The 24,692-nt window shown below is 54.6% G+C and overlaps 8 protein-coding genes across 8 annotated transcripts; 5 read left to right on the top strand and 3 right to left on the bottom strand.

Annotated features, from left to right (window-relative positions):
* Positions 1 to 69: 69 nt before the first annotated feature.
* BU26DRAFT_509436 (uncharacterized protein) lies at positions 70 to 1,773 on the top strand (the record flags this gene model as incomplete). Its single annotated transcript, XM_033827146.1, has 2 exons — positions 70 to 261; positions 322 to 1,773. The coding sequence occupies 2 exons, from the start codon at positions 70 to 72 to the stop codon at positions 1,771 to 1,773; spliced, it is 1,644 nt and encodes a 547-aa protein (XP_033678618.1).
* A 367-nt stretch (positions 1,774 to 2,140) lies between these two features.
* BU26DRAFT_569540 (uncharacterized protein) lies at positions 2,141 to 4,600 on the bottom strand (the record flags this gene model as incomplete). Its single annotated transcript, XM_033833901.1, has 6 exons — positions 2,141 to 2,661; positions 2,871 to 3,455; positions 3,563 to 3,641; positions 3,683 to 3,934; positions 4,016 to 4,383; positions 4,438 to 4,600. 6 exons carry the CDS (start codon positions 4,598 to 4,600, stop codon positions 2,141 to 2,143), a joined length of 1,968 nt encoding a protein of 655 aa, XP_033678617.1.
* Positions 4,601 to 7,245: 2,645 nt separating this feature from the next.
* BU26DRAFT_569539 (uncharacterized protein) lies at positions 7,246 to 10,212 on the top strand (the record flags this gene model as incomplete). The annotated part of the gene is made up of 14 exons (XM_033833900.1): positions 7,246 to 7,389; positions 7,441 to 7,537; positions 7,609 to 7,942; positions 7,987 to 8,042; positions 8,094 to 8,281; positions 8,329 to 8,471; positions 8,521 to 8,547; positions 8,604 to 8,952; positions 9,001 to 9,079; positions 9,127 to 9,191; positions 9,242 to 9,281; positions 9,333 to 9,387; positions 9,721 to 10,078; positions 10,138 to 10,212. The coding sequence occupies 14 exons, from the start codon at positions 7,246 to 7,248 to the stop codon at positions 10,210 to 10,212; spliced, it is 2,010 nt and encodes a 669-aa protein (XP_033678616.1).
* Positions 10,213 to 11,445: 1,233 nt separating this feature from the next.
* On the bottom strand, positions 11,446 to 13,649 carry BU26DRAFT_580691 (Hsp70 family protein; the record flags this gene model as incomplete). Its single annotated transcript, XM_033834475.1, has 7 exons — positions 13,526 to 13,649; positions 13,440 to 13,466; positions 12,405 to 13,374; positions 12,250 to 12,352; positions 12,097 to 12,200; positions 11,695 to 12,043; positions 11,446 to 11,643 (listed from the first exon to the last, which is right to left on the bottom strand). Exons 1-7 carry the CDS (start codon positions 13,548 to 13,550, stop codon positions 11,446 to 11,448), a joined length of 1,776 nt encoding a protein of 591 aa, XP_033678615.1. The 5' UTR covers positions 13,551 to 13,649.
* Positions 13,650 to 14,495: 846 nt separating this feature from the next.
* On the top strand, positions 14,496 to 15,356 carry BU26DRAFT_402709 (uncharacterized protein; the record flags this gene model as incomplete). Its single annotated transcript, XM_033822819.1, has 1 exon — positions 14,496 to 15,356. A coding segment is annotated over one exon (861 nt), but the record flags the coding sequence as incomplete, so codon positions are not given.
* Positions 15,357 to 16,033: 677 nt separating this feature from the next.
* On the bottom strand, positions 16,034 to 19,108 carry BU26DRAFT_608973 (uncharacterized protein; the record flags this gene model as incomplete). Its single annotated transcript, XM_033835888.1, has 4 exons — positions 16,034 to 16,240; positions 16,364 to 16,454; positions 16,510 to 17,211; positions 17,386 to 19,108. Coding segments are annotated over 4 exons (2,723 nt in total), but the record flags the coding sequence as incomplete, so codon positions are not given.
* A 357-nt stretch (positions 19,109 to 19,465) lies between these two features.
* BU26DRAFT_533942 (uncharacterized protein) lies at positions 19,466 to 21,613 on the top strand (the record flags this gene model as incomplete). Its single annotated transcript, XM_033831189.1, has 2 exons — positions 19,466 to 19,864; positions 19,916 to 21,613. The coding sequence occupies 2 exons, from the start codon at positions 19,466 to 19,468 to the stop codon at positions 21,611 to 21,613; spliced, it is 2,097 nt and encodes a 698-aa protein (XP_033678612.1).
* A 706-nt stretch (positions 21,614 to 22,319) lies between these two features.
* On the top strand, positions 22,320 to 24,475 carry BU26DRAFT_436314 (Metallo-dependent phosphatase; the record flags this gene model as incomplete). Its single annotated transcript, XM_033824171.1, has 4 exons — positions 22,320 to 22,590; positions 22,685 to 22,740; positions 22,802 to 23,861; positions 23,925 to 24,475. 4 exons carry the CDS (start codon positions 22,320 to 22,322, stop codon positions 24,473 to 24,475), a joined length of 1,938 nt encoding a protein of 645 aa, XP_033678611.1.
* Positions 24,476 to 24,692: the final 217 nt, after the last annotated feature.

The following is a 24,692-nucleotide window of genomic DNA, read 5'->3' as shown; positions in this document are numbered from 1 at the left end:
CTGCAGTCCAGCTTTTCAGCTCTCCCTGTCCGATCTAACAACTTCTCTCAACTAAGACGAAATCTACGTATGGAACAAGATGCCGAACTCATGGAAAGCCACTTTACCCATCCGCACTCGCCACTCCTCGCAGGCCGTCGAAGACCTCATCATAGCGCTAGACAAATGCATCCTCGGCTCCTGCATTCCTCCACGCCCTCATTCTTCGACGTCGACATCTATCTTAACCGGCGTCGGGATATGGTGTCGCGTAATATGGAGGTATGCTTTAGTTCGACGGCTGCGGATAAAGCATGCTCTTAGCTTACTGCTATGTTCTAGACTACGCTTGTGCGAATGGTCTGGGAGTGCGAACTCGATTGTGATGAGGACGAGGAAGAGGCACTGCCTCGAACAGCTCCCGGGCATACAACGGAGGAGATTGCTTTGTGGGCGGAAATTAGGGAGGAGTGGAAAGCATGGAGGTCCATCAAGGAGGTTGAGCAGATACTGAGAGAGCTGGAAGCGAGGATTAACAAGACGGTGGTTGTTGAGATTGAAAGAATGTTGGAATGGGATCGGCGGAAAGAGGCGAGGAGGAAAGAAAGGGAACTCAAAGTTTCGCGCCTCCTCGCTGTCGCGTGGAGCACTCGGGACGAGAGCGATAGTGTGCGGTTGAAGGAACTATGGGAACCCGAAATTATCGCCCCACCATCTACAGCGACGGATAGTTTTGAGTTCGATACCCTCGGGCTAGCAATGGGCGTTAAAGAGATGTCGGACTGGCACTTTGAGGGTGCGATTCCGGATGGACTGCTCAACCACGCAGCCAACATCAAGGTTAAGCTACCACGAGCGACTAGTCTGGCCGATATGAAGAAGACGCGGCGCGAGTTTGATCCCCTGGGGATTGAGCAGCTCAAGGAGTACCTGAAGAGGTTCCCAACGCCAACTGCTGCGTTCTGGAGTATTGCGGGTGAAGGCAAGAGGAAATTGGCGGATACCGAGCGGCATATGGGAATGATTGCAAGAGAACGTAAGCGCGTGAAACTCGGGCAGAGCCACGACAAAGACGTAGCGATGAATGACGTGCCTGATGGACAAAGCGCCACTGCTACTCCGACACTTCGGTCAGCAGAATCTTCAGAATTGAACGCCGGTTTGGGCGCAAGGGAAACCGAGGAAGAACCTACGAAGTCTCAGGACCAGAACACTATGGATGAAACGGATGATGTACCTGATATGCCGTCAGTATCTACCACCACTTCCGCTTCCGCATCTACACCATCACAGTTGGCACAGACTCCACTCGAGCCAATGTCATCGGCCATAGCAACGAACACTACACCGCAACAGGAGCAATCGGGAACGCAAAACGAGCCTGAAATCCTTCGGCCTGTGCTATCAACAGGTGAACCAGCAAGTGCTGCACCTTTACCATCACAACACCCCGTGGTAGCAGCCTCGAACACCGATCTCACACAGCCTATCGCTCCCGCCAACGTGGATGAAGACGGCAACACCGCCATGTCCGATGAAGAGACGACTTCCATGACCTCAACCGCATCGACCGCTTCGTCCAAAAAGCGGAAGGCGCCATTGAATCTCGACGATAACTATGACGCCTACTGGACGCCCACAAAGCGGGCCAAGAAACTACTGCCACGCCGCATGGCCGTGGGTCCAGTCCAGGTCCCGATCATTCAGGCTGTCAGGTCAAATATGAGGAGGCTGCAGGATGATTTGCGCCGTGGGTTGGGTGTCGGGCCCTCTGCGGGCTGCGGCGTGATGTGAATGCGAGGTTGGGAAGGGTAGGAACCACGCCCTACCTACTGAAGATTAGCTTTGAAAGGACGCAAAGGGGACGCAAAGGGGCCTGCAAACCCTTTGGCACACGAAACATCCCCAGAAAGCTTACAGTCATCCCCAAATACTCTAAACACACAGAAAGGAGTATGGAAAGACAGAAGCCCCCAACAAGGCGAGGATGTTCAGGGCTGGCCGGCGGGTGATCCTAGTCGATGACTAAGTGGATACATTGACTTGACCTTCACCTACTGTACATCCTCATACCTTCGTGCCCTCGCATCTGCATCAAGCATTGCCATCAGCTTCATATTTGCATATCTCAGCCTGAAATTCTTCAGCGTACGATCCACAGTCATCTCTCAATCGCATTACCTGGCAAAGGACGGCAGGCTATTGTCGATGAGGCCCACACCCCGACTTCCCGCTCCTCACTTGCCCTCCTGTTGCTCTCAGATGGCGCATACACCTTGAACATCGCCCCTGTGTATTGAACGCAGTATGTCCGTCGGGCTACGTACTCTCTGTGAGCCTCATGGTGGTCGGTGGTGTCCCAAGTGCTCTGCTTCTTGTCTCTCCTCTGCAGCAAGCAGGTGTCCTTGCCTGGCTTCGATGAGCCCGACACACTCACCTTCCCCATGCAGCTTTCGATGGTATCGACGAATGCGCTGAGCACTGATGGGGGCAGAAGCACGCCCCTGCCTCCCGAAGAACCTCTGATAGGTTTGCCCGCTATTTCTGCTTCGACGAGTGAGGGCACGTCATCGTTATTGCTGACCGGCGGCTGAACTTGGGCGGCGACGATCGGGTGCGCGTGGGTGTTAGCCGGCGGGTCATCATGGAGATCATGGGGAAGCGGTGGGTGATCTGGAGCAGCTGCTGGTAGGTGAGCGTGCATCGTCGGGAGTTCTGAGAGGTTGGGATGGGGTGAGAGTGACTGGTGGTAGGCGCAACTAGCTCTTCACCTCCTCCGTCGGCAGAAGCATGCTCGGGGCTAGTAGAGTTAGTACATACTAGTATATGAAGCTACCACTCGCAGGTGTGACGGGCCAAGGAGCTCCGACTCTAGTCTGGAATGCAAATACATACTTGCGGTTGGGTGTGCTGGTTCGAGGTGCTTTTGGAGGCCGCTCTTCGAGAGGACTGTCCTGGGCGTGCGCCCTCTTCTTCACTCGGGATGATGAAGCCTTTTTGGGCTTTGAATGCGGAAGGGACGACGTTGAGCCTTGCTTCGACAGCCTCCAGTTTGGCTCCTAGCTCCTCGAGATTGTTTAGCTTCTTGCCCTGCTCTTTGAGCTCTTCCTTGATCTCAGAGAGCTCACTCTTGTTAGTTGAGCGGGCTTTGAAGGCGTCCAGAAAGTCCTTCCTCCAGGGCGTGTCCTTCTCTTTTGCTTGAGGGACGACGATGTCTGACACGGCTTGGCACTGGAGGGCATCTTGCACGATCTTGTTTGTAGCTTCAACTCTCTGGAAGCTGGTTGGCTTGGCTCTTCGTTTCTTGCTGGGTATGTGGTAGAATTGCGGCGGAAACTGTGGGTTGAGGGGTGGCACTGACCGGCCTGGCAGTGGCGGACATGTCGTGGTTGCCGACTGAAAATCAGGTTCGAAGGATGGATTTTCAAATGGGGATTGATGAGGCTCCATAGGCACCAGAGGTGATCGCGTCGATCCTAGTGACTATCAGCAGAATAGGAGTGCTTGGACAGGGCTTCGCTCGGAGAGCAACCGTAAGCACGGGCATAGAGAGGATGGACTATGAAAGGTTATTGAAAACTACCCATAAACGCGTTCAGTGCTGTTCCGCAGCAGACACCTTCGCTGCCCCCTCCGCCACCATCTCCTCCACGGATTTCGGCCTAAAGGGCCTCAGCAATTCATCCCTGCTATCAATGTTTACCGTATTCAGCAGCTTATTCCTCTCGGCCATAAAGTCCGTGTACTCATGGAGCAATTCGCGCCAAGCGACCTTGACATGCGGCGCTTCCATCTTGGTGAGATACTCCTCCTGGACGGACAACCCGAGAATGAAGTCGTATAGTTGGGTGAAGCCGGTCTGCCTCCCAACCTTCTCGAAGACATAGCGCGCGTGCCTCGGCTTGAGGATCTGCCTCTTCTTGGATTCGGGGCTGGGGCACCCTACGTAGTCATCCTAGATCATGTAGAGGGCCCTCTTTGCAAGTTCCGACGCGTGTTCGTGTCCTAGCTTGCACGCGAAGGCATAGACTCGGACCGACAGTGGGATTAGGTTGGCGTCTTCCTGGGGGAATGCTGAATCCTTCCGATGTTGCTCCTGTTGCATAACATCGCCCATTCCGTGAGGCGTGAGTGCGCAAAAGGTCTGAAAGACGTCCGGCTCGTCGTTTGGCAAGGTCAAAGTCCATTTTGCGAAGAGCTGGCTGCCTTTTTTGTATACGGCATCGAGCTTGTCCTCGAGGTAGGGTCCACCTTTGCGCACTAAGTCCTGGCTGACGTAGAAGACGCTGTCCTTTGTACGGGTGGGACCGACGGTGACTTCGACCAAGCCTGATCGCATTTCATTTTCGTTTCGAACGGCGATCGGTATGACTGCCCCGTGATAGGCATAGGGAGCTGGTGCGGCTGAAGGGCCTCAGGATAAGCATTGTACATGCTCACGATGCGGGTTCTACTTACGGCCGTCACCTGAGAAACTGCGCCAGAACTTCATGACAGCATTTTTGGTCATGGTTATCTTGGGCGACTTCTTGGACGTCGGAGGGGACTCTGGGTTGAGAACAGGAGACTTCTCGGGGTTCGGAGAGGATTCCGGGTCGTGAACGGGAGATTTGGGAGGCATGATGGGACGCAGTCTGGTTAAGTCGGTCGGGATAGCGAATGCAAGCTCGAGAATGTTTGATGGAATCTTCGAGCGAGATAGAAGATGCAGAAGCGAAGAAATATAATACTGCGGCTAAAGCGAGGGCTCTCAATGCACAGAACGAAGAATGGGGCTGTCGCGGAGGTGGAGAAACAAGACGGAAGTCAAGAAGCAATTGAGCTAGTGGCCGCTCCTTCCTTTGACTTGCCAATGTTATAGGAGCTCTTGAAGTGGAAGAGCGCCCAGGTTGGTTGGTTGGAATTGATTTACGTCCAGTACTTATTGTACATGAGAGCCTCCCGTGGGGCATTGGGGACGCGCTAAGCACTGCCCGTGGGCTGTGAGAGCGGTTCATGTGTTCAGCTGCTCCCCATACAGAGAGCCTGTCGGTTCCTAATCCTCCTCCGTGCGAGGACATAAGAAATATATTGAAAGTTGACAATAGTCAAGAAACTGCCGTCTGTCGGCTGGGTTGGCGCGCCCCGTAGGGCAGTGTTTGAGGTCCCGGTGAGGGATAGGTGTCTTTGAACCATTTGGTCCCTTGTGTTGAAGCGTGATTGTGATTTTGATTTTGCCGTGACAAGAGCGCCCAGGTGGTACCTTCTAAGGGCTGATAAAGGGCGCGGGTACCTCTTCCCTGGGTTGCCCGCCGACCTCACCTAATGCTCCTTCGGTCGCCACCTGCATAATCGCCGTCTATCAGAATGGCTGCTGGCTGATTGTATCATTGGGATACAGCCCATCCATATCAGGCCGTTTTTCTCCTAGAAGGTGGCGAGCTTTGAAAATAGGCGTCATATGACGGCAGAGTGCTGTCAGACTTGCATCAACCACTCCGTTCCAATGTGGACTCATTAGAGCCCTAGGACGGCTGGGTGACGGCCCTTTCGTACCCTTGGTGATTGTTGGGGGTTAAAGCGTCACGGTGTTTGGAGACATGGATTATGTCATCGGACTAGTACTGACACAGTATAGCCTCCCGACCTCACTCGGGCCGAGAACAGCACCTCACCTCACCTTCAAGCAGCGTTCCGGCGATCGAACGCGGCTTCAGCACGATGCATTCGAAGTGCTGACATCGTCTTCCCTTTAGACCCGCCAGTGTCGACCAATTTAGCTTAACAACGCGTTGTAGCCACCTTACCACCTCACTGGAAGCCTATATATTAATCCTTCACCATACAGTTCATATCATTGGGATATGGCGCACGCACCGCACGCGCTTTCGGCTCAGGAATTTCCATGTCGATAGCAGCCATGCCAGCTTACCCATCGGACCACAAGTTTCGAAAAGGCGAGTCGAAGGCACGTCCAAACACGTTGTGTTGTTGACGGGGTACAACTAGATGTAGGTTGCCGGCACCACACATTTTCCGCGAGCCACGTCACTCCGATTACCCTCTAAGAAAATGTAAGCTCCAGCTCTGGTTGTTGGTCGAAGAGCTATCCAAGGATGTGATGCGGGGTTCAGCTGTTTTGAGAAAAGTGAGAATTCATCGTCCGCCGCGATGATAGCGAAGGAGCTAGCACCAATTGGGCATGGCTTCTTGCCACAACTCGACCTCCCCTTGGATACCCTTCGCACCAATGACAGCTTGTCATGACTGCCGGCTTTGGCCTGCTTATTACCATTGCGTCTCCTGTGGGCTAGTTACCGCGGCCAGTTTGCCCGTTAGCCCTGATGGTTGATGACGTCGCCTTTGTAGATGCTAATGATACCGCTCTAAGACACATTGATCTGCCGGCATGCTGCATGAGTCGTAGCACTCTGTGTTGCGGTTTCTATGCACCTCGAAGGTTCCGTAACTGGGCAAGAAATTCCCCACGGTGGACTCTCCCCTCGCTTCCAATTCATCATCCTGATTCCTGACCTCCTGCCTACTTCTTTCTCCTCCTAAGGCGAAAGCTCGTCCTATATACGGCACACAGTCTCACACCTGTGCCTGCCTTCAATCTATCCCCTTTTCAGTCAGTCGCCAACGGAGCCATACCACACTCCAGAATTATCATAGTTTCGCGCTTTAACTTAACCCCAGGACAGACATTTTCGCCGCACCCACGAGCATGGCTTACCACTATCGGTCGCCTCCCCTGTACGACAGCTACCGCCCGTCGCGCCACAACAGTCGCACGCGGGATACAGATTCACAATGTCGCAGTGAGCGAAGGGGTTATAGAAGCAGTCGTCAGCCAGACCTGTGGTCACCTCGAGAAAGGACCCGATCATCTTCCCCACAACCCGCATTCTTGGATACTTCTGCTTGGCCAAAGGCGGAAGAGGGCCTACCTCCCCGGCCTAGGGCAGGACCAATCGCACCCCACGGGCCCCGGGCACCATTCAGCGCAGCAAGTGGTCCCCGAGCACTCCAGCACTCAGCGCGAGCACCGCACGCAGTCCAAAGGCCTGATCTTCAATCTATTCGTACAACAGATCCGCATAGCTTTGACGAACTAGGCGCTGCTTTCCCTGAATCGTGGAAAATCATCAAACACGACCCGGCAACGGAACAAGGCCTAACTTGCCGATTTTTCAGCCATCATTCAAGCAAGCAGAAGATGCATCGGAAAATCTTGTGCGTTCCATCAGGGATGCAATCACTCAGGATCAATCCCGGATCCGATCAATGGGTACCCTCCGCCAAACTCTTGAACAACATGTCACGCCCTGCCGGGCTGAGCCCATACGCGTTGGTGTTTCTGGAGACACCGGACAAGGAAAGTCCCATCTGATTGGCACACTCCTCGGGGATATGAGTCTCGTGGTCGTGGTAAGCGCCGGTCTCGCTCAGAACCATTCAACATGCTTATATAGAATGCAGGGAAACAGCGGCGAGAGCTGTACACGGGTGCCGCTCGAATATTCGTACTCCTCCGGTATAGATGACTTCAAGTACATTGCAGAGATCGAACTCTTGAGTTGGCGTACAGTCACCGACAGGATTTCTAGGTGTTTCAGGAGTTTGGTCCTCGGGTTATACCCGACTAAGGAGAGGAGCTGTCGGACATAACCAACGAGAAGGCAGAGACAGCGAAGGTTGTTTTCAAGGCCCTCTTTCCCAATCGACCTGAGTTCCGCGACGACCCAGCTATGAGGACGTTTCTGAGACACGCCGAAGATCCAAGCAATACCGACACTCTTGACGAAGTACTGAGATGGGCGAAGCTACTCTACCGCGAGCTGGGAAGGTTCTCTGAGAGATTGCTCGTACAGGTCAAGTCAACAGCGAAGCTTTGGGAGCGACTGATGCCGTTTACGCATGGACAACGCACCGGTGACGGGATCATGCCATTCGACCCATGGCCTTTCGTGAAGCTTGTGAAGTAAACAGTTCCGACTAGCATCTTTCTTTGATTAACGTTCTTAGAATCGGCTCGGAGTGTCCGATTCTGCAGCATAACGTTACTCTTGTAGACTTACCTGGTTTGTTCTTCCAAGCCCTGAAGGCGATCAAATGAAGTTGATTTTTCCCAGGTCTCGACGATGTTAATCATCTAAATGTTGACGCCGCTAGGGAGTACTTGCAGCTCTGTTCAGCGACGATTGTCGTAAGTGCCATCGGTCGCATCGTGACTGGAAGTCACGGCAAAGGTCACCTGTTGGAGACTATCAGGAGATCAGGACCGGGACATGAGGTGTTGGTCTGCTGTACATGCTCAAACGTAAGACTCCCGGATTCATATAGATACATCCACTGACAAAATCCAAGAGTGTACGAACGGATTCTGTCATGGATACTGACTTCACTCTTCGTGAGCTGAGCCAGTTGAGATATTTGGACGAGAAAGAAAGAGAGTTGAATCAACAGCGGCAGCAATGTACAACGATCTCGCAATATCTTCAACTCATTCAGTAAGTTGAATTACCCTGATGCAATCGCTGTACTAAACTCTTGTGCAAGATATAAACAGAACTGGGTGGCTTTCAAGTAAGCCTGTTGACCGTAACCTCAGGTATGTCAACAGTCGCTGATAGTTGCGTTAGAAAACGCGAAATCTTCATCAACGAGAGAAATCGCCGTGTCTGCCAGAAGATATCCAACTGGGTTCCCGGCCAGCGAATACGCGCCGTGTGTATCTCTGCAAAAGAATACCAGCTGAGGATTGAAGGGTATCCTGCCATCGACCGACCTTCTATTTCTCCCGAGTGCTCAGGCATCCCTTCTCTGAAGCGGTTCATAACTGCTCTACCTTGCCAGCCAAGGCAGAAACAGCTCGCCCACTATGTTGAGTTGACCGTACCGTCGCTGCTCAACAGCATCGAGCTGGCAAATTTTCAGCCTATCGCCACCGATGTCTGGTCAATTGAAGGGGGAGTCGAAGGACAACTTGAGGTGAGAGTGCAACTCTCTTGAAGAAAGTAGGCTGATACCGTTCACAAGCGCTGCCTAAGTATGATAGACTCCGGCACAGATAAGCTCTTCGGCAACAAGGCCACGGACTTGCTTCTAAAAACAGCTAGTAAGTTATGTGTCGCAATTGCTTGTGCTTCGCTAAAACCACTGTAGTGGACTCGATACCAGGCTGGATCGAGCATGCCAACATGCTGTGTCGCAAATGGGAGGCAAAACCAGTGAGTTTGGTATCACGAAGTGTAGTCTGATATATGCTCATCTATAATAGTGGACCCACGTGCAGCACATGGTGTTCGTAAGCAATCACGGTAGGTGCTAGAGCCCCACAATTTGTGTGGTTGGTACTAACAAGTCTTTAGGGAACCACCAGACGCCGAAGATACGTAGAACAAGCTGGAATGATTCGCTCCTTGAGTGCGTCCGCGAAACTCTTTCACCCATTTTGAGGACATCATGGCAAGCACCTAGGACATGTTGGGTGATATGAAAGGAAGCATCGAGAAGACCATAAGTGATATGATCCACATTTACGAGGTGAGCCTCTTCCTTGCAGATGACTTATACTTCCAAAGCTAGCTGTTCGACGCCTACCTCTCGGGAGCTTGGGATTTTCTTGCTTGGTTTTGAGCTTAGAAAACAGGAAGCCAAAGCAGTGGTTGACAAGGCTGGGGAAGCAATGCAATCCTCCTTCAGGTTCGCTGCTCCTCCTCTTACAAATTGTCTTCTCAGTGTCTGACTATTCACGAGAATCGAGCGCGACCATGCCTGCGAAGATAACGGTGGGCACTATTTCAGCAGCGCCATGGAGAGCGTCTATAGACACGCTAAACGCCGACCGAGGTCGAAAAACCCATGGACGACGTATCACAAGTACCGCTGCGAGAGGTTTCGACAAAGGCTCTGTGTGGAAGACGGACCCTACAGAAAGATTCACGACGGGCTGAAGGACGCCTGCAAAATGATGAGGTGTCAGCTCCGGGAGGAGGTCAGGATGGGCGTCCGCGAGGTCTTCGAGCAGATCGGTAACGATCTGGAGCGGCTGCGGGATACGCCCTCGAGTCAGGACCTGGAGGCTATGACGAAAGCCGCACAGCAATTGGAGATGGTAAGCCAACTCTGCGGTATGGATGCCATTCTGAGACATATATTAATACCCCACGTTAGGCGAATGTCTCTAGTGCGATGATTGAGAGCATCAAGGGTCTGCTCCGTGAGTGTGGGGCTTGGAATAAGGGCTAAGCTGGGGTGTGTAGAAGGGGGGACTGAACCGCAATGATGAATACGATTTATCCCAGGGACTTCCATAGATATTTAACTTATTATGGGTAAAACATTGTATTGGTATCATGTCTTCGTACCCATTGGCTCTCTCAAATCTCCCTTTAGCCCAAGAATTCTTCATGCATCATTTCATGGTCATTTTATCGAGCAAGAAAGGATAGGCATAGCCGGGACATTCTCTCAAACCTCCAGGGCTCCACACCATAAGCACACTATGCACGCACGCTCACGGTGTAAGATTCTCCAGATATAACGACGCACGTAACAGCCACCCTGGAGGCCTTCGCAGGTGCGCACAAAAGCAGGTATAGTGGTGCGACGAGCTCTTGAACCCGGAGAATTCCCTAACGCAAGAGACACCATACACACCGTACGCACCATACACACAACACACTATGTTCCAGGGCTCGGGAGGCGCCGGATCCTGCCCCCGAAGCTTGAAGATGGCATCAGTTTAAATCGTTCCCGAATGCGCCTTAGCCGCACCACAGGCCTAACGGCAGCGGCAGTGAGATGACGGGCCTGCAGAGATCATTGCCTCGCAACGTACTCAGTCTATTGCCAGTCGACTGTGAGCTCCTCAAACCCGAAGAGTATGCAGTCTAAGGATGTTGGTATAATGGTTGAATGAAAAGGGGTAAGACGATCAGGCAGTGGGAGGTCTGCTACCTAGGTACCCCGATTTCGAAAGAGGAGGCTTTAAGATGTTGGAGCCTTACAGCCCTATTGGGAGTTCGGCCCGCTTCGCCTAGGCTGGCGTTGGGATGGGCCTTAGGGCCGCCATCTTGTAGAAATGCTGGAAATGATTAGGAGGGATTGTATGTGCTTGTTTGGGTCGAGGGGGGAAGTAAATTCTCCGTCAACGGCTCAGGGTCGGACGGTCTGATCTGACATTCCTCGCACGAGCTCCTCGATCAAAGAATGAAGGGTCGGGATACGTCCTCCGAGGGGGCTTCAGATCACAATGAAAGCAAAGCAATCACAAATATCTGATAGGTTTAGTTTTCTAGGAGGCCTAACGGCTCCTCCTTTATAGAGCTGAGCTACGAAGTAGCCCTTCGATGCATTCGGCAACAGGCGCAGCGATGTTGGAAAACTCCGCCGAAAACCTTCCATCATCTATCCAATGCCAATGCCAGAAGGCTTGTCCCAATGCCACCCAAAAGGCCTATTGAGAAACCCAAATCTCGATCAGTTGTAGGTCGCCGTCACCGAGCCGTACTTCACCCCCTTGACCGAGAGCCAGAACTCCAAGGCCGACTGGACCGCGAACTCGACCTGGAAATTCAGACGATAGAACGTCGTTCCTGAAGGGCTTCGCATCGCTGCGAACTCGCTCTCTGGCACCGAATTCAGATCGATGGTGAGCTCGGCAACGTTGTACACGCGCTGTCGCTGGTTAGTAAGGTTGTCCATTTTCCGCGAACTGTGTGTACACACCTTATCCTTTGATCGACCCGGACGCATTGCGGCGTCAGACGCCAGCAACCGAAGCTTCATCTTTCTATTCTGACGTGGCCAGAAGTTCTGGTAGAACTCCAGTGAGGCGTGCTTTGACTCGCCCGTGGCCAAGTCCTCTCCCTTGGTGACGAGCCAGTTCATTTGGTTGTCAGCACGCTTCTCCCCCGTATATGGACAGTCGAAGGAGTCGTTCTGGCGGTGCTTGCCTGAGACGAAGCTCTGCGTACAGGAAGTACCGTAGTGACGGCGGCATTTGCGGTACTTGACTGGGGTGCGTCCATCTCCTTCGAGACCTTTTGCCGTTGCGCCGCGGACGATGGCAGACCATCTGCGCCTTTCATCAGTGTTCAGCGCTGCCAGAAGGGTGCCAGGGGTGCGTACGCATAAGCAGGCCTGATAGATTCAATGCCGTGAGCGGCTGCCAGCTTCTTGATCTTCTGGTACATGTACGGGGACTCGGAAAAACCCCCGACCATGAAAACGTACTTGATTTTTGATTAGTATTAGCTGGAATTGAGGTGTGGAGCATCGTACCTTGACCTTAGCATTGCCCGAATCGCGTGCTTGCTGAAGCTGTTCCACAAGAAGTTCGCAAGTCTGGCCAAGCGGAAATGCGAACATCTCCTCCAGATCTGATCTAGTTTGTCTTGTTAGTCAGGTTTAGTACGGAGTAGTCCTAGGCTACTTACGCGGTAACCTGAATTTCCCCATCGCACATTCCCCGATCCTCATCATCAATTGCACTCAAAGGAGCCGGCAAACGCAGATAGTACTCCTCACTTCCAGTGAATCCACTCTTGGCCGTCAGTGAGAATTCTTGGACCATCTTCCCCAGCTTTGCCGGGAGAGACGTGCGAGACAGATCCTTTGCGCGACAGTTCGCGACCTTGACGAAATCATCCACGCCAACCTTGTTCTCCAACCATTGCAGGAAACCGCGATCGACGAAGCTTCCTCCGCACTGAGCTCCCATGCCAATAGTTGCTTCTTCAACAATGGTGGGCTCGATGCTTGCAACTCGGTACGAAATCAAGTCGACGGTACCGCCGCCCATGTCGCACACGACAAAGCCATCGCCGACCGCTAGCTGCTCGTCCTTGACACTCCCGCGCAGAGCTTTGATAGTGTATATGGCGGCAGCCTCGGGTTCCGTCGTGGTGATTGTACGCTTCAACTGCGGAAACTCGGTTACATCGAAACCGGCCTTGCGGACAGCTTGCAACGTGCGATCTTTCGCGGCATCTGACCAGACAGCCGGAACAGTGATCACCAGCGTAATCGGCAAAGTGCGCCACAATCCCTCTCCGTATTGGTTGTTCAAGTTCTTGATCAGGTGGACTTTCACCTCTGCAAGGAAATCCGCAACCACATCAACAGGATGTTTGCCACTGCCCGCATCGACACCTGCTGAGGACAGCTCTTGACGGATCTTCGCAGCTTCGCCTTTCTGAGGGCTGTCGAGCTCGAGTTTGGTCCACATATGGCGCTGCATGTGGGGCGGAATGAGTGAGCCCCAGCGAATGCCGGTCGGAGGGTATGCGATTTCGCTAGGTACCTTCTCCTTCGTGCCGATCATCGTGTGGCTGGAGGGCCAGTCCTGGACCACGGAGATCTGGTTCTCGATGGAGGCTGTGTTTGACGTCTCACAAAAGGAGACACCTGCAAGTGTCAGTAATGCTGAGCAGTAATGCTGAGCACTTGTTGTGCCTCGGGCAGCTACTTACCTGTGTACGTTGTGCCATAATCCAGGCCTGCAGTTCAGTCAGATGGGCTTCGCAAAGAAGCGCCTGGTGTGCTTCACGAGACTCACCGATAACAAGCCGGTTCCCCAGCATGACTATTTCGAGTACGTGCTCCGGTAATATACGACGGTAAGAGCCTCTATGAAGAGGTTAACGCGAGTCCCACGAGGCGTCTTACGGTAAAGGCGAGGGCGACGGGGGAGGGAAGGAGGAGAGGAACGAAGTAAAACTGCGGGCTCATTGACTGCGATAACGCTCGGCGGACCGGGCGCCGTTGCTCGGGTAGCTGCCTCGACAACGACAAGGGCAGTTGCAGACGGGCTGTCACTCACCTGGTCGGAGTTGTCGGAATGACCTCCACCTTCACCTTCACCTTCACCTTCACCTTCACCTTGTCTAAATCGACTTCGCTCGCCTCCGCTCGAACTCTCCACTGCCACTGCTCCTCGCACTCTATCTGCGTCGCTCATCATGAAGGAGATGGTAAGTATTTGTCGCGCCCTCAGTTTCCCATGCTTCTAATAACGCAATCAGCTTTGGGCGACAGTTGCAGCCGTAGCGCGGTCTCGCGGTCATCAGGACGGCGGGTCTGCCGCTTCGACTGTGGCTGCTAGCCCCTCTACTCCGCCGGAGAGCCATCGAGACCGCAAGGAAAATGATTCGTTGAAACAAGCTGGTTCCTCGGAACAAACGATACAGAAGACGGAAGAAGAACAGCAGCCTGCCGAAGATGCTCCAAGCAAGGTGCAGCAGCCAGACAAGACAAAAGCTTCACGCGGAGAGCCAGAGCGTTCCCGCGCCCAGTCCGCGACCGCAAGTGCACAGGAGATGCAGAGCCTGAAGCAAGCTCTTCGGAATCAGAACGACCTGTATCGAGAACTCGAAGCAAAGAATAGGCGACTCCAGCGGGCCAATGGGAATCACGAGCAACGTTACGAGCACATCGTTGAGAAGTACTTCCTCCCCTACGCCTCTGCGAATGGCATGCGTTATAGAGGCGGCGGCGCAGCGGCGATGCACCAAGTCCTCGGCCCATTCCTAGAAGACGCACTGGATGCTGTGCGACTCCGTTCCGAGGTCCACACGCTACAGCAGCAACTGCTCGCCAGCGTGGAGAAGGTAGAGGCAGTGTCTGACGAGCAGTTCGCTCAGGACTTCCGCGCGCTCGCCTCCTCGATCAAGTCCCTTAGCCGAAGCATGAAAATGTCTTCCGATACTATCATTCCAGAGGAAGCCAGTTCATCTCTCCTGGTCTCCGGGGTTGACATGGGGTATTGGGCGGCCCGGTCTCATAAGAAGTACATGATCGAGGCGTTTGTGTGGTCTGTTCTTATCGTCTGCGTCTTCAACTCTCCATTCAGGTTGTTTGGCCGGGATTACAGCACCATCTGCGACATGTTCACATTCATGTTCGGCATCCAGCATGATGGCCAATGGCCGACTCCATCCGAAGAGGCGGAGCGATGGAAGTACACAACCGTTGAGCAACTTACAGAGATGGTGGACCGGGACGTCATCACGCGCGGCGCTGTCACACACGCGCACCAGGGTCTCGAAAACAGCATCATGAGTGCACGGCTGGTGACTCGCAATGCCATTGAAGGTAATCTCGCACGCCTCTCGCCAGGAAAGGATTTCTCGCATGTCGAAGGCATCGTGAATAAGGCATTCGGACTTGCGCTGCAGATGGCGCTCCAGCGCTCGCGTCTACAGATCGTCTACCCAGAGATCGGAGACGTGTATGCCCTTGGAGAGACACCGGCTTTGACGATCATTCACGAGAGCGAAGGGGTGGAGAAGGGGCGTGTGGCATTCATTGTGAACCCGGGACTGGCCAAATGGGGCGATGCTCATGGCAGGCATCTGGAGCAGCGTCTTGATCTCGTTCCTCCTTTGGTGTTCGTTGAGGGTTAGGCTGGAGGAGAGACGAGCGAGGTTGGGTCCCTTATTTAGCTTACGGGAGCTCACTGGGAGTGGGAACAGTCTCTCTATGGATTGCGTCGGCGCTGTAAAGAGTTTTCTCATTGCAGTCACTAGCTGCGCTCCGTTTTGTCCAGGCGGATCATATGAAGAGACGTGACTTAGAGTTCCGCTCGAGTAATAGTTCCCCTGCCGCGCTGAGACGGTGTTGAATTAAGCAAAAGTGATCATCTACTTTTCATAGTGCCTAACTGAAAAATCACAGCGGCGAGTGTAACCACTGCTGCCAATGCTCCTTCACCTGCATCTAATGTTAGCATAACCAGTGCATCACTTGCATACCGAGATGTTGGGGAGCACCGCACGTCGCGGTTCGCGTCCTCGCATATCTCACTTCTAGCTATGGAAAGCCACTCCTGGAGGCCTTCAACGAGTAAAGACCACTTGTTCAGCCTGTCATTCATGAAATGTGCGAATGTGTACGACTACATTGAGCACTACGAGAGGAATACCAAGCGACGAAAATCATGACTTGAATAAGCAAACAGACCTTGAACGAACGAGAGAACAATGTAACTCACCGGATGTACCAGACTGATACAGAACTCAAAAGTCCAGGATAAGACAATGCAGTATGCCCCAGTGATCAATCTATGCTACAACACCTCATCTTCCTCTTCGGGGCCCAGCAGCACCAACTCTTCCTGCCCTAGGACCTCCTTCGGCCAAGCATCACCCGACCAATCATCGGGGTCACCCTGAAGCCGTACTTGCTTCGGTTGGTTCAAAGCTTTCCCCGCCACATCTCCACCTTTTGAGTCTTCCGTGCCGTTATCCGGCCTGCCTCCGTGCGATGAAGCCTCCTGCGATCGTCCTGGTCGCTCGGTCGTTGATGGTTAGGTGCCCGAGGTAAAGCTGAAGGGATTGCTTTGGTTCTGGAGCGCTGGCTTGCTAAAGTCGACCCCATTGTTTGGAGATCTAGGTACAGGCGTGGGCTTCCTGGGCTGGATGTGTATGGCTTTCTCGATGTAGCCCAACGGTGGAACAATGCGTGTCTCGATCTGCATATTGTCGCCGCTGGAGCCACCACATTGTCTCAGTCCTGGGCGAAGGATGAATGCTACTCTACCACCCAGCCGAGATGCTTCGATGCATTTCGAGCCAGGGCACTTTGCCGTCGCGGTGCGGGATGTATGCCGAGCCGTGAGAAGGGTACCAGATCCCGAGATGGGCCTTGCGGATCGACAGCTTGAGAGCTAGGAGGAAGGCTCGGCCCATGATGCATTGGACTGCAGCAGGATTTGGATTATAGCTGATATTGGAGAGGAGCGTCTTGATGCGATTCAAGACTAAGTTTTTAAGCGTCTGGATACTTTGGAGGAGACTATGGTCGGCGGAGGCTACGGCGTATGGGGAGTTCAAGACCACTTCGCCTCCAAGGCAGTCGATTAGGTGTCGAGCGGTGAAGTGCCTCCATTCGTTGCTCTTCTGGGAAAGGGGCACCGGATCTTGGGGGTCGGGATCGGCATAAAGCTTCGTCCAAGTGTTGTAATGGATGGTCCCCGCGTCTCCAAAGACCGCTAATGGAGTCTTGAAAACGGTGTCAAGTAGGATAGCCCATATAGCAGACTGCATAAAGTAGATGTTCTTGGTTATGGTGCCCCATGGTACCTTGTCGCCAGATTGAGATAAGGTGTAAGGCTGTAATGATAGCGGAATACCGTCGCCTTGGTTGTATTCGAGGCCGGCCGCAAGCTCTTCGATATCTCCGGCGAGTCGGTTGAATACTTCGCGAAAATTGTTATCGTTCTTTTGGGGTAGTCCCGTTCTCCCACTGGCCATGTTGGCCATCTAAGCTTCTTCGAACGATACCTTAAGGTCAGTGGCTTGGATAGCGTCGGATGAATGGTTTCCGGGTAAGGGATAAGCTGTAGCTACGCCTGCTTCGGCTCTAATTTGCGGTATCGCAGTGTTCCTAGGAGGAGTAGAGCCTACTATTTGCTCTGACCTTGCTGGACCTCTACTCCTTGGGCTGTCTTCAACTGATTCACCCAAAATGAAGACCTGGGCAGAATGAAGGATTGCCATCTGCTTCAGATCGGCGTCTGCGAACTTCTTCAGCCCCGGACGGACTGTGAAGGCTATATGACCGTCGGGTATATTTGAGCAGCAGTTGGCTTTCGAGAGGAGGGGTTCCTCTGCCCAGCGATTAACATCTCCAAGCATATCGTCTACAGTCGGGATCACGAATTCGAAGCAATGTATCTGCGCTGCCAGCTGGAGGGCGAGGACTTGAGCATTGATGAGGACTTTTTCCACTTCAGAAGACAGCTGCTTTCTCGCAGAGAACCGCTTCGTGAGCCATTCTAGACTTCGGATGAAGCCTGCCTGCGCGTGATGGAGGCTGGCTCGCGCGTGTTGATCGCAGTCTTTGAAGAGATCCTTTGCCCGCCGGATAGACTCTGGTCCGCCAGTTTCAGAGTTCCTCAGGGATGCGCCCTTGATTAACACACCCGACATGGCCGATACGGAGTCTTGAATGCTATGCCTTTTGACTAACAAATCTCTCAAACTAGCCGTCGGGTTCGAGGGGCCAATTGCATCGCACTGAATGATACCAGCTCTGACCAGCAACATCTCAGCGGTCAAGGATCGCCATGTCGAGGAACGGTGGTCGACATCCGGAATGGCCCACTCTCGTGCCAGATCTCGCGCGCGGTCCCCAAACACTGCAAATTCGTGGGAAAAGATGGTGCCGAGGAGGATAGACCAGATTGCCCCTCGGAGCAGCAGCAGTCTCTGTTTTGTCCAGAGTTGTTTCGGCGCGCCCTTAATCAGAAAGCACGAGTCCGACAACTCGTGAATCCGATACTGAAGAAGACTGCTCTGGCTGATGTGACGATTCAGCTCGAAAGCAAGACCGCCAACTGATGTATCGAGAAGCAAAAAGTCTTTCAAAAGGTCGGTCTGCTGCCATTTCTCGAAAGTGACGCGTGCCAGCGGTTTAGGGGCTCTTGCTGCCAGCACCGGACGCGCCAACCCGGATGCGGTTGCTTGACCTCCTTCCTTCGCCTTTTGGAGCTGTTCGGTAGTATTCTTCAGCTGCTTCGAGACGGACTGCACGGTTAGCTCTGCCTGCCGCAGCTTGCGTTGAAAAAGCGCCTCCAGAGCCCGGAGATTTCGCTGGTGCTTTAGTTTCTCATCTTCGACTCTCCATGAGGCAGGGCTTCCGCCCGAGGGCCCCGTCTGGCAATGGTGTATCGGATCGCCTTGACACACGCCACAACGTCGAAGGCAAGGTTCACAAGTGGGCTCTGGGGAGGTGACCTCAGCCTCTGTTGGAGTTTCTTCTTTAGCAAGCCGGGCAGGAGGCCCAAAATCGTCAAGAGGGCGATCACCAGCAGGACCCCGTTCCAGAGAGCCTGCGAAATATTGCCTGAGAAGCTCGGGTCCGAATGATTCGACGAGTCGCCCCGGGGGATTCCCGGGATCAACCCTTAGCGATCGTATCCACCGGATTAGATAGAAGAAGATGATAGAATAGATAAGCCAGACCATTGCTGCCGCGAACAAGTGACAATGAAGACGGGCTATTCGCGCACAACTGAGTGAGGGGTGGGAAGTTGAGGGACGACACGCCGGGGAATGACACGCCTCCCGGGCCTGATGGGACTGCTCTTTCAGGATGCATAGTGGCGTTGGCAACAATGGACATGTTCCTTTGTTCATTCAGGTCTCGATGAAAGGCGCGAAGCCTGAGGCTGCCGGCCAGAGGAGGACAGGCGCCGCTTAGTAAGACGCGCGTCGGAAAATCGCTGGGCCGATCTCCGGGCCGGTGCCGCGGGCGGTCATCGCACGCTGCCGGGAGGAGTGAAGATCGCTCGGCCAGCTCCTCTCTCCCTCACCCTTCAACACGCAAGCACGCAGCCGCCACGCAAGCAGCACCCTGCCTGTCGCTTAAGATGCGCCCGCACGTCGCCCGCAAAGCCCACATCCTTTAGTTTTGCTCTCACACGCTGCGCTGAGCGCTCGCGGCATCCTGTCCCAGCCCCAGAAATCTTGCGGCCACCCAGCTCCGCGCACCCATCATGCCCCCGGCAGCTGGCTCGCGCACAGTAGGCGCTGCTACAGCTTCAGACCGCCGTCAATCGACGCGACAAGGGCGCGCCACGGTGCGACCCACCAACTACTATGCGCGCACCTTCGCCGGCCGGCTCACCGCGAGCGGGCTGGAGCAGACGCCCGAAGCTTCCAACACCACGCCGGGCTTCCTCCCGGCACTCACCCACTTTACACAGGCCGTAGATGCCTTCCCGAAAGAGCTCATCAAGCACTTCTCCATGTTCAAGGAGGTGGAGGCTAAGATGCACGACCCGGAGCATGTGCTCAAGCAGCTGCTCGGCGAAATCGCCCAGCTGCCCGTCCCCACGAGGGCGCAGCGCCGCGAGGTCTCCCAGAATGCCACCGGAGCGGAGAACAGCGCGAGCGCGAGCGTCAATGGCTCTGCGATGCAGGACCCGGCCGCCCACTACCAGCAGCTCTTCCCCGCCGACTTCAACAGCCTCCCGCCCGACGAGCAGGCCGACCTGAAGAAGCGCCAGCTCTTCTTCCGTCTGCGCATGCTAATCGCGAACATGCTGCCCACGCTGGACGAGAAGCTCGTGGTCCTGGGCGGGGCTAAGACCACCAAGGACAAGGGCCTCGCGCGTATGAGCAACTCCTACCCGCACATCGACAGCGAGATCAGCGAAGAAGCACGATACGGCAGCCTCACGCACTGGGCCTACGCAGACAAGGAAGAGAAGAAAAAGGGCGGGACATCGCATGAGCGGCAAAGGCGAGAGGTAGTTTCGGCCAACAACTTGGCCGCAGCTGCCCAGCACGTTCACGATGCTGACTCCATAGCCGCGAAAAGCGAGGCCCGGCGCGAGGCGATGCTCGCGAACAAGCGGAACCGGCACCAACATGTCGACTCAGACTTCGACGACAGGCCCGCCAAGAAGCCGCAGAAGCGCAAGGCCGTAGCAGTAGACGCATCAGCGAGCGACACACGCAACATCGGCCTGGGCATAACGAGCAACGGGGTTGTGCCCGCAGGGAAGAGGAAAAAGACAGAGAAGGCGCTTGCGGCAGCGGCAGCTCTGCCCATGGAGCGATCGTTGAGCGGCGCGTTGAAGGCTGTTGGGGCCGGCGGACGGAGCGGGACAAGCCCGCGGGCAACACCAGGGGCGGAGGGTGGTGGAACGGTGAAGCGGAAGCCGCGAGCGGGTCCTGCGCCCACGCAACGCAAACATCCGCTGCCAGTGTACTCACCTCCGCTTGCGTCATCGCCGCTCGCTGGAAACTTCCCTCTCTCCAAAGCTGCGGTCACGAATGCCGAGCGCCCCGCATCGTCACGCGCGAGGAAGAACTCGACTGCGAACTCGGTTGCTTCAGCGGCCCAAGACCCCCCTCTCGCCCGTCGTCCGTCGTCATCTCACTCGCTGCAGCAAGCGACCACGAGCAACGCAATTGCAGAGCTTGAACAGGCTGCCGGCATCAACCGCGATAATGCGTTTACAAAGGGCGCATCCACCCCCAAAGACACCACCGATCTTCCGCCGTTCGAATCGATATCGGCCGCAGCTTTGAAACACGAGGAAACAGAGCCGCAGGAAGCGGAGAGCATGGAGATTGACATCCCCGCACCCGCTCCGGTTGTAACGCGAGCAGGCCGAACGTCCAAGACGGCCACGCCTGTCGTGGGGACCTTCCCCGATATTCCTATGGCGCGCAGTCGAAGCACTCGCAACGCGAATAACGGCAACGGCAACTCAAACACCTCCTCAGAAAACAGCAGTACTACGACTGGTGTTGTTTCGAAGCGAGGACACAAGAAGAACGCACAGTCCACTAGCAATGCTACTCTGCCGTCCCCCGCGCTCAAGCCCGCCGCGAACGGAAAATCGAGCCCTCCATCTTCAAGTGCGAGCTCCGTCGCCCCAGAGATAGAGTTCCACGACCCAGACACCGACGGCGACGAGCCGCGCTACTGCTACTGCAACGAGGTGTCGTACGGCAACATGATTGCCTGCGACAACGACTCGTGTCCCCGCGAGTGGTTCCATCTCCCATGCGTCAACCTCGACAAGGTACCCGCTGGCAGGTCGAAATGGTTCTGCAGCGACGAGTGCAAAGAGGCGCACGCGAAAGGGAAGACTGCCAAGGGCGGGCGGCCGGGAAGCAGCAGACAATAGGAATCAGGGAGGAGTTCAGGGCGTTTTAGGACGGGTCCAGTCTCTGGGTCTAGGCCGGGTCCTAAAGGCAAGGGCAAGGCTAGGTTGGGTCTTTGGGATGGGTGGGATGCTTTGTGATGTTTGGGCTTGTGCTTTGCGGCGTTTGGGAGGTTGAAGGCCCTCCGACGCCGACGTCACTATCAAACGGCCGACGATTCTGCTCTTGCTTCCGGGCAACGCGCTGACCGTCTTTCTGTCTTGAACTTTCCTTCTACGCCCGGCGAATCGACACTGATCGTGGACGCTTGCCAGTTCAGTTCAGCTCGGTGTTCGCCCGGCTTTCCCACTCTCTTCACTTATTCTTCATTCACCCTTTCGGCGGCGTATATGTGGATACCAGCGGCGGTTTGCATCTGTGGAATGAAGTTTGTACGAGCTAGATACCAAAGTCAGCCGACATGGACGTTCCTAACAGCCTCAGAGCTCAAATCCCCGCGATCAGCCAGCCATGCGTGGTACCTTGATAATGCGCAGCTATGATTGGCCACGTCGCCCCTCTTACAGCGGTAGCTACAGCTGGACCCTGAAATCGGCATCCGCGCCGCCAAGAGGCAGCGTCAGACTCACCGCCAGCTCAAACACGCAACACAAACGCCCGGCGCACTGCTAAAACGCTCCCGCTCAAAGCCCTCTTCTCTTGCTTCCGTATACGTCTCGGGCAGCAGCAATGACGGTAAAAGAGCCCATTCCGGCCGACGAAACAGTCACGTTCCAGCCAGACCCCGCGCCCACTGCCCCGCCAGACCTTCGCTTCGTGCACTACAACGATGTTTACCATGTTGACGCTTCGTCTGCTGAGCCTGTGGGTGGAATTGCGAGGTTCCAGACGCTGGTAAACCAGTATAGAAATGGAGAGGAGTTTCGGGATCAGTCGAAGCTTTTGACGTTCTTTTCGGGCGATGCATTTAATCCGAGTTTGGAGAGCAGCGTAACGAAAGGTATGTTCTTCAAAGCGTGCAGCGTAGGAAGGAGGAGTGCAAAGAGAGCTGCAGCGAGTATTTTTTTAGGTCGATAAGAGCTGACTGGACTCAGGGTCGCATATGGTGGCTATCCTGAACGGAATTGGGACTGATGTCGCGTGTGTTGGGGTAAGCGCTCCGCTCTCTCTCAAGCTCCGCAACCGCTGACATAGGCCTCAATTGACTCTAGAACCATGATCTCGACTTTGGTATAAAGCAATACCGCCACCTGACTTCCCAATGCACCTTCCCCTGGCTGCTCGCCAACGTCTTCGACCCCGCGCTCGGCCACAACGTGCCCCTCGGCAATGCAGGGAAGACCGTCATGCTTACCTCCTCGAACGGCGTAAAGGTTGGCGTTATTGGGCTGGCGGAACGGGAATGGTTAGATACCATAAACTCTCTTCCGCCAGATATCATATACAAGAGCGCGTCGGAGACTGCGAAGGAGCTGATTCCAGAGCTGAGGAGACAGGGTGCCGAGATCATAGTGGCGGTGACGCACCAGCGCGAACCGAACGATAACAAATTGGCCGAGAAGTGCGGAGGCGGACTGATTGATATCGTGCTAGGCGGACACGACCACTACTACGCGCACAGCTTCATCAATGGGGTTCACGTCCTACGCTCAGGCACCGACTTCAAGCAACTCTCATACATCGAGGCATGGCGGAAGACAAGCGGTAGAGGCTGGGACTTCAAGATAACGAGGAGGGATGTTGTGAGCACAATAGCACAAAACGAAGATGCGGTGAAGACGGTGGAGAGGCTGACGCGCAAGTTGAGGGAGAAATTAGACAAACCGATCGGGTACACCGCAGCACCTCTTGATGCTCGATTTACGACGGTGCGGACCAAAGAGTCGAATATCGGAAACTTTGTCTGCGATCTCATGAGGTATTACTATTCGGCGGACTGTTGTATCATGGCCGCTGGCACGATTCGTGGAGACCAGATTTACCCGCCGGGCGTGCTACGGTTACGCGATATTGTGAACTGCTTCCCTTTCGAGGATCCGGTGGTAGTGCTCAAGGTTACAGGCAAGCAGATCTGGGATGCACTGGAGAATGGGGTGTCCAACTATCCGGCGCTGGAAGGGCGGTTCCCGCAGGTCTCGAATATCCGCTTCGAAGTAGACTACTCGCAGCCTCCGAACTCACGTATCCTCAGCGTGCAGATCGGCGAAGATCCCCTACACGAAAAGAAAGAGTACGTGCTCGCGACTAGGGGTTATATGGGCAGGGGCAAGGGTATGTCTCCTCACCAATCACATCCACCTTCGAACTCCTGAAGCGCTGACTAACACAACCCAGACGGCTACGCGTCATTGCTCATCGAAGAAGAAGGCGGCACCGCTAAAGAGATCGTCGATGAGGAAAACGGTGTGCTTATCTCCACCATCCTTCGCCAGTACTTCATGTCCCTCAAGGTTCTCGGCAAATGGAAGCGCTGGGGCCCGTCCATGGACCGCGCCTTCTCCTCCATCCAAACCTCCATCGAACGCACGCATGCCGTCTACCCGGCCTCGCCCACCACCAAATCTCCCACTTCCCCCAAGTTCCCGCGCCACCCGCACATCGTGCGGTTGCGGAAGCAGGATACGGAGAGCCCCGCGACGAGCGATTCAGAAGCCGACCCGGATACGGATGAGGAGGACCATTATGATGATAGTCGACCGATACGGTTTAGCGAGAGGGAGCTGGATGTGCTGAGGAGGGTTATGCGGAAGTGGTGGAGGTTGGCCGGGTTGAAGGGGAGTCCCAGATGTTGCGACGAGCTGGAGGAGGGAGAGTTTTCCGTAGATTGGACGAAGGCGATTGCACCGAGGGTAGAGGGAAGGATTGAGGAGATTAGAAGGACGTAGGAGGACATCCGGATGATTAGAGATGGGATCAGCGGGAAAGACAGGATTGCATGGCGATGGATGTAAGAATAGGTTGGGGACTTCGAAGTGTGCCCAACGAAGGCAATCTGTTCGAAAAAGTATGCCTGAGCGGGGGGAATAGATGATTAGAAGAAAAGCACTGACTCCATGTCTGGTATGGTCCCCAATCATCACCCACCAACACGACCTGTCTTGC

This window comes from Trematosphaeria pertusa (genome assembly GCF_010094035.1).
Source record: "Trematosphaeria pertusa strain CBS 122368 unplaced genomic scaffold BU26scaffold_16, whole genome shotgun sequence".
Classification (NCBI taxonomy): domain Eukaryota; kingdom Fungi; phylum Ascomycota; class Dothideomycetes; order Pleosporales; family Trematosphaeriaceae; genus Trematosphaeria; species Trematosphaeria pertusa.
Note: the sequence above shows the minus strand (reverse complement) of the source record. Positions and strands in the feature narration are given on the sequence as shown.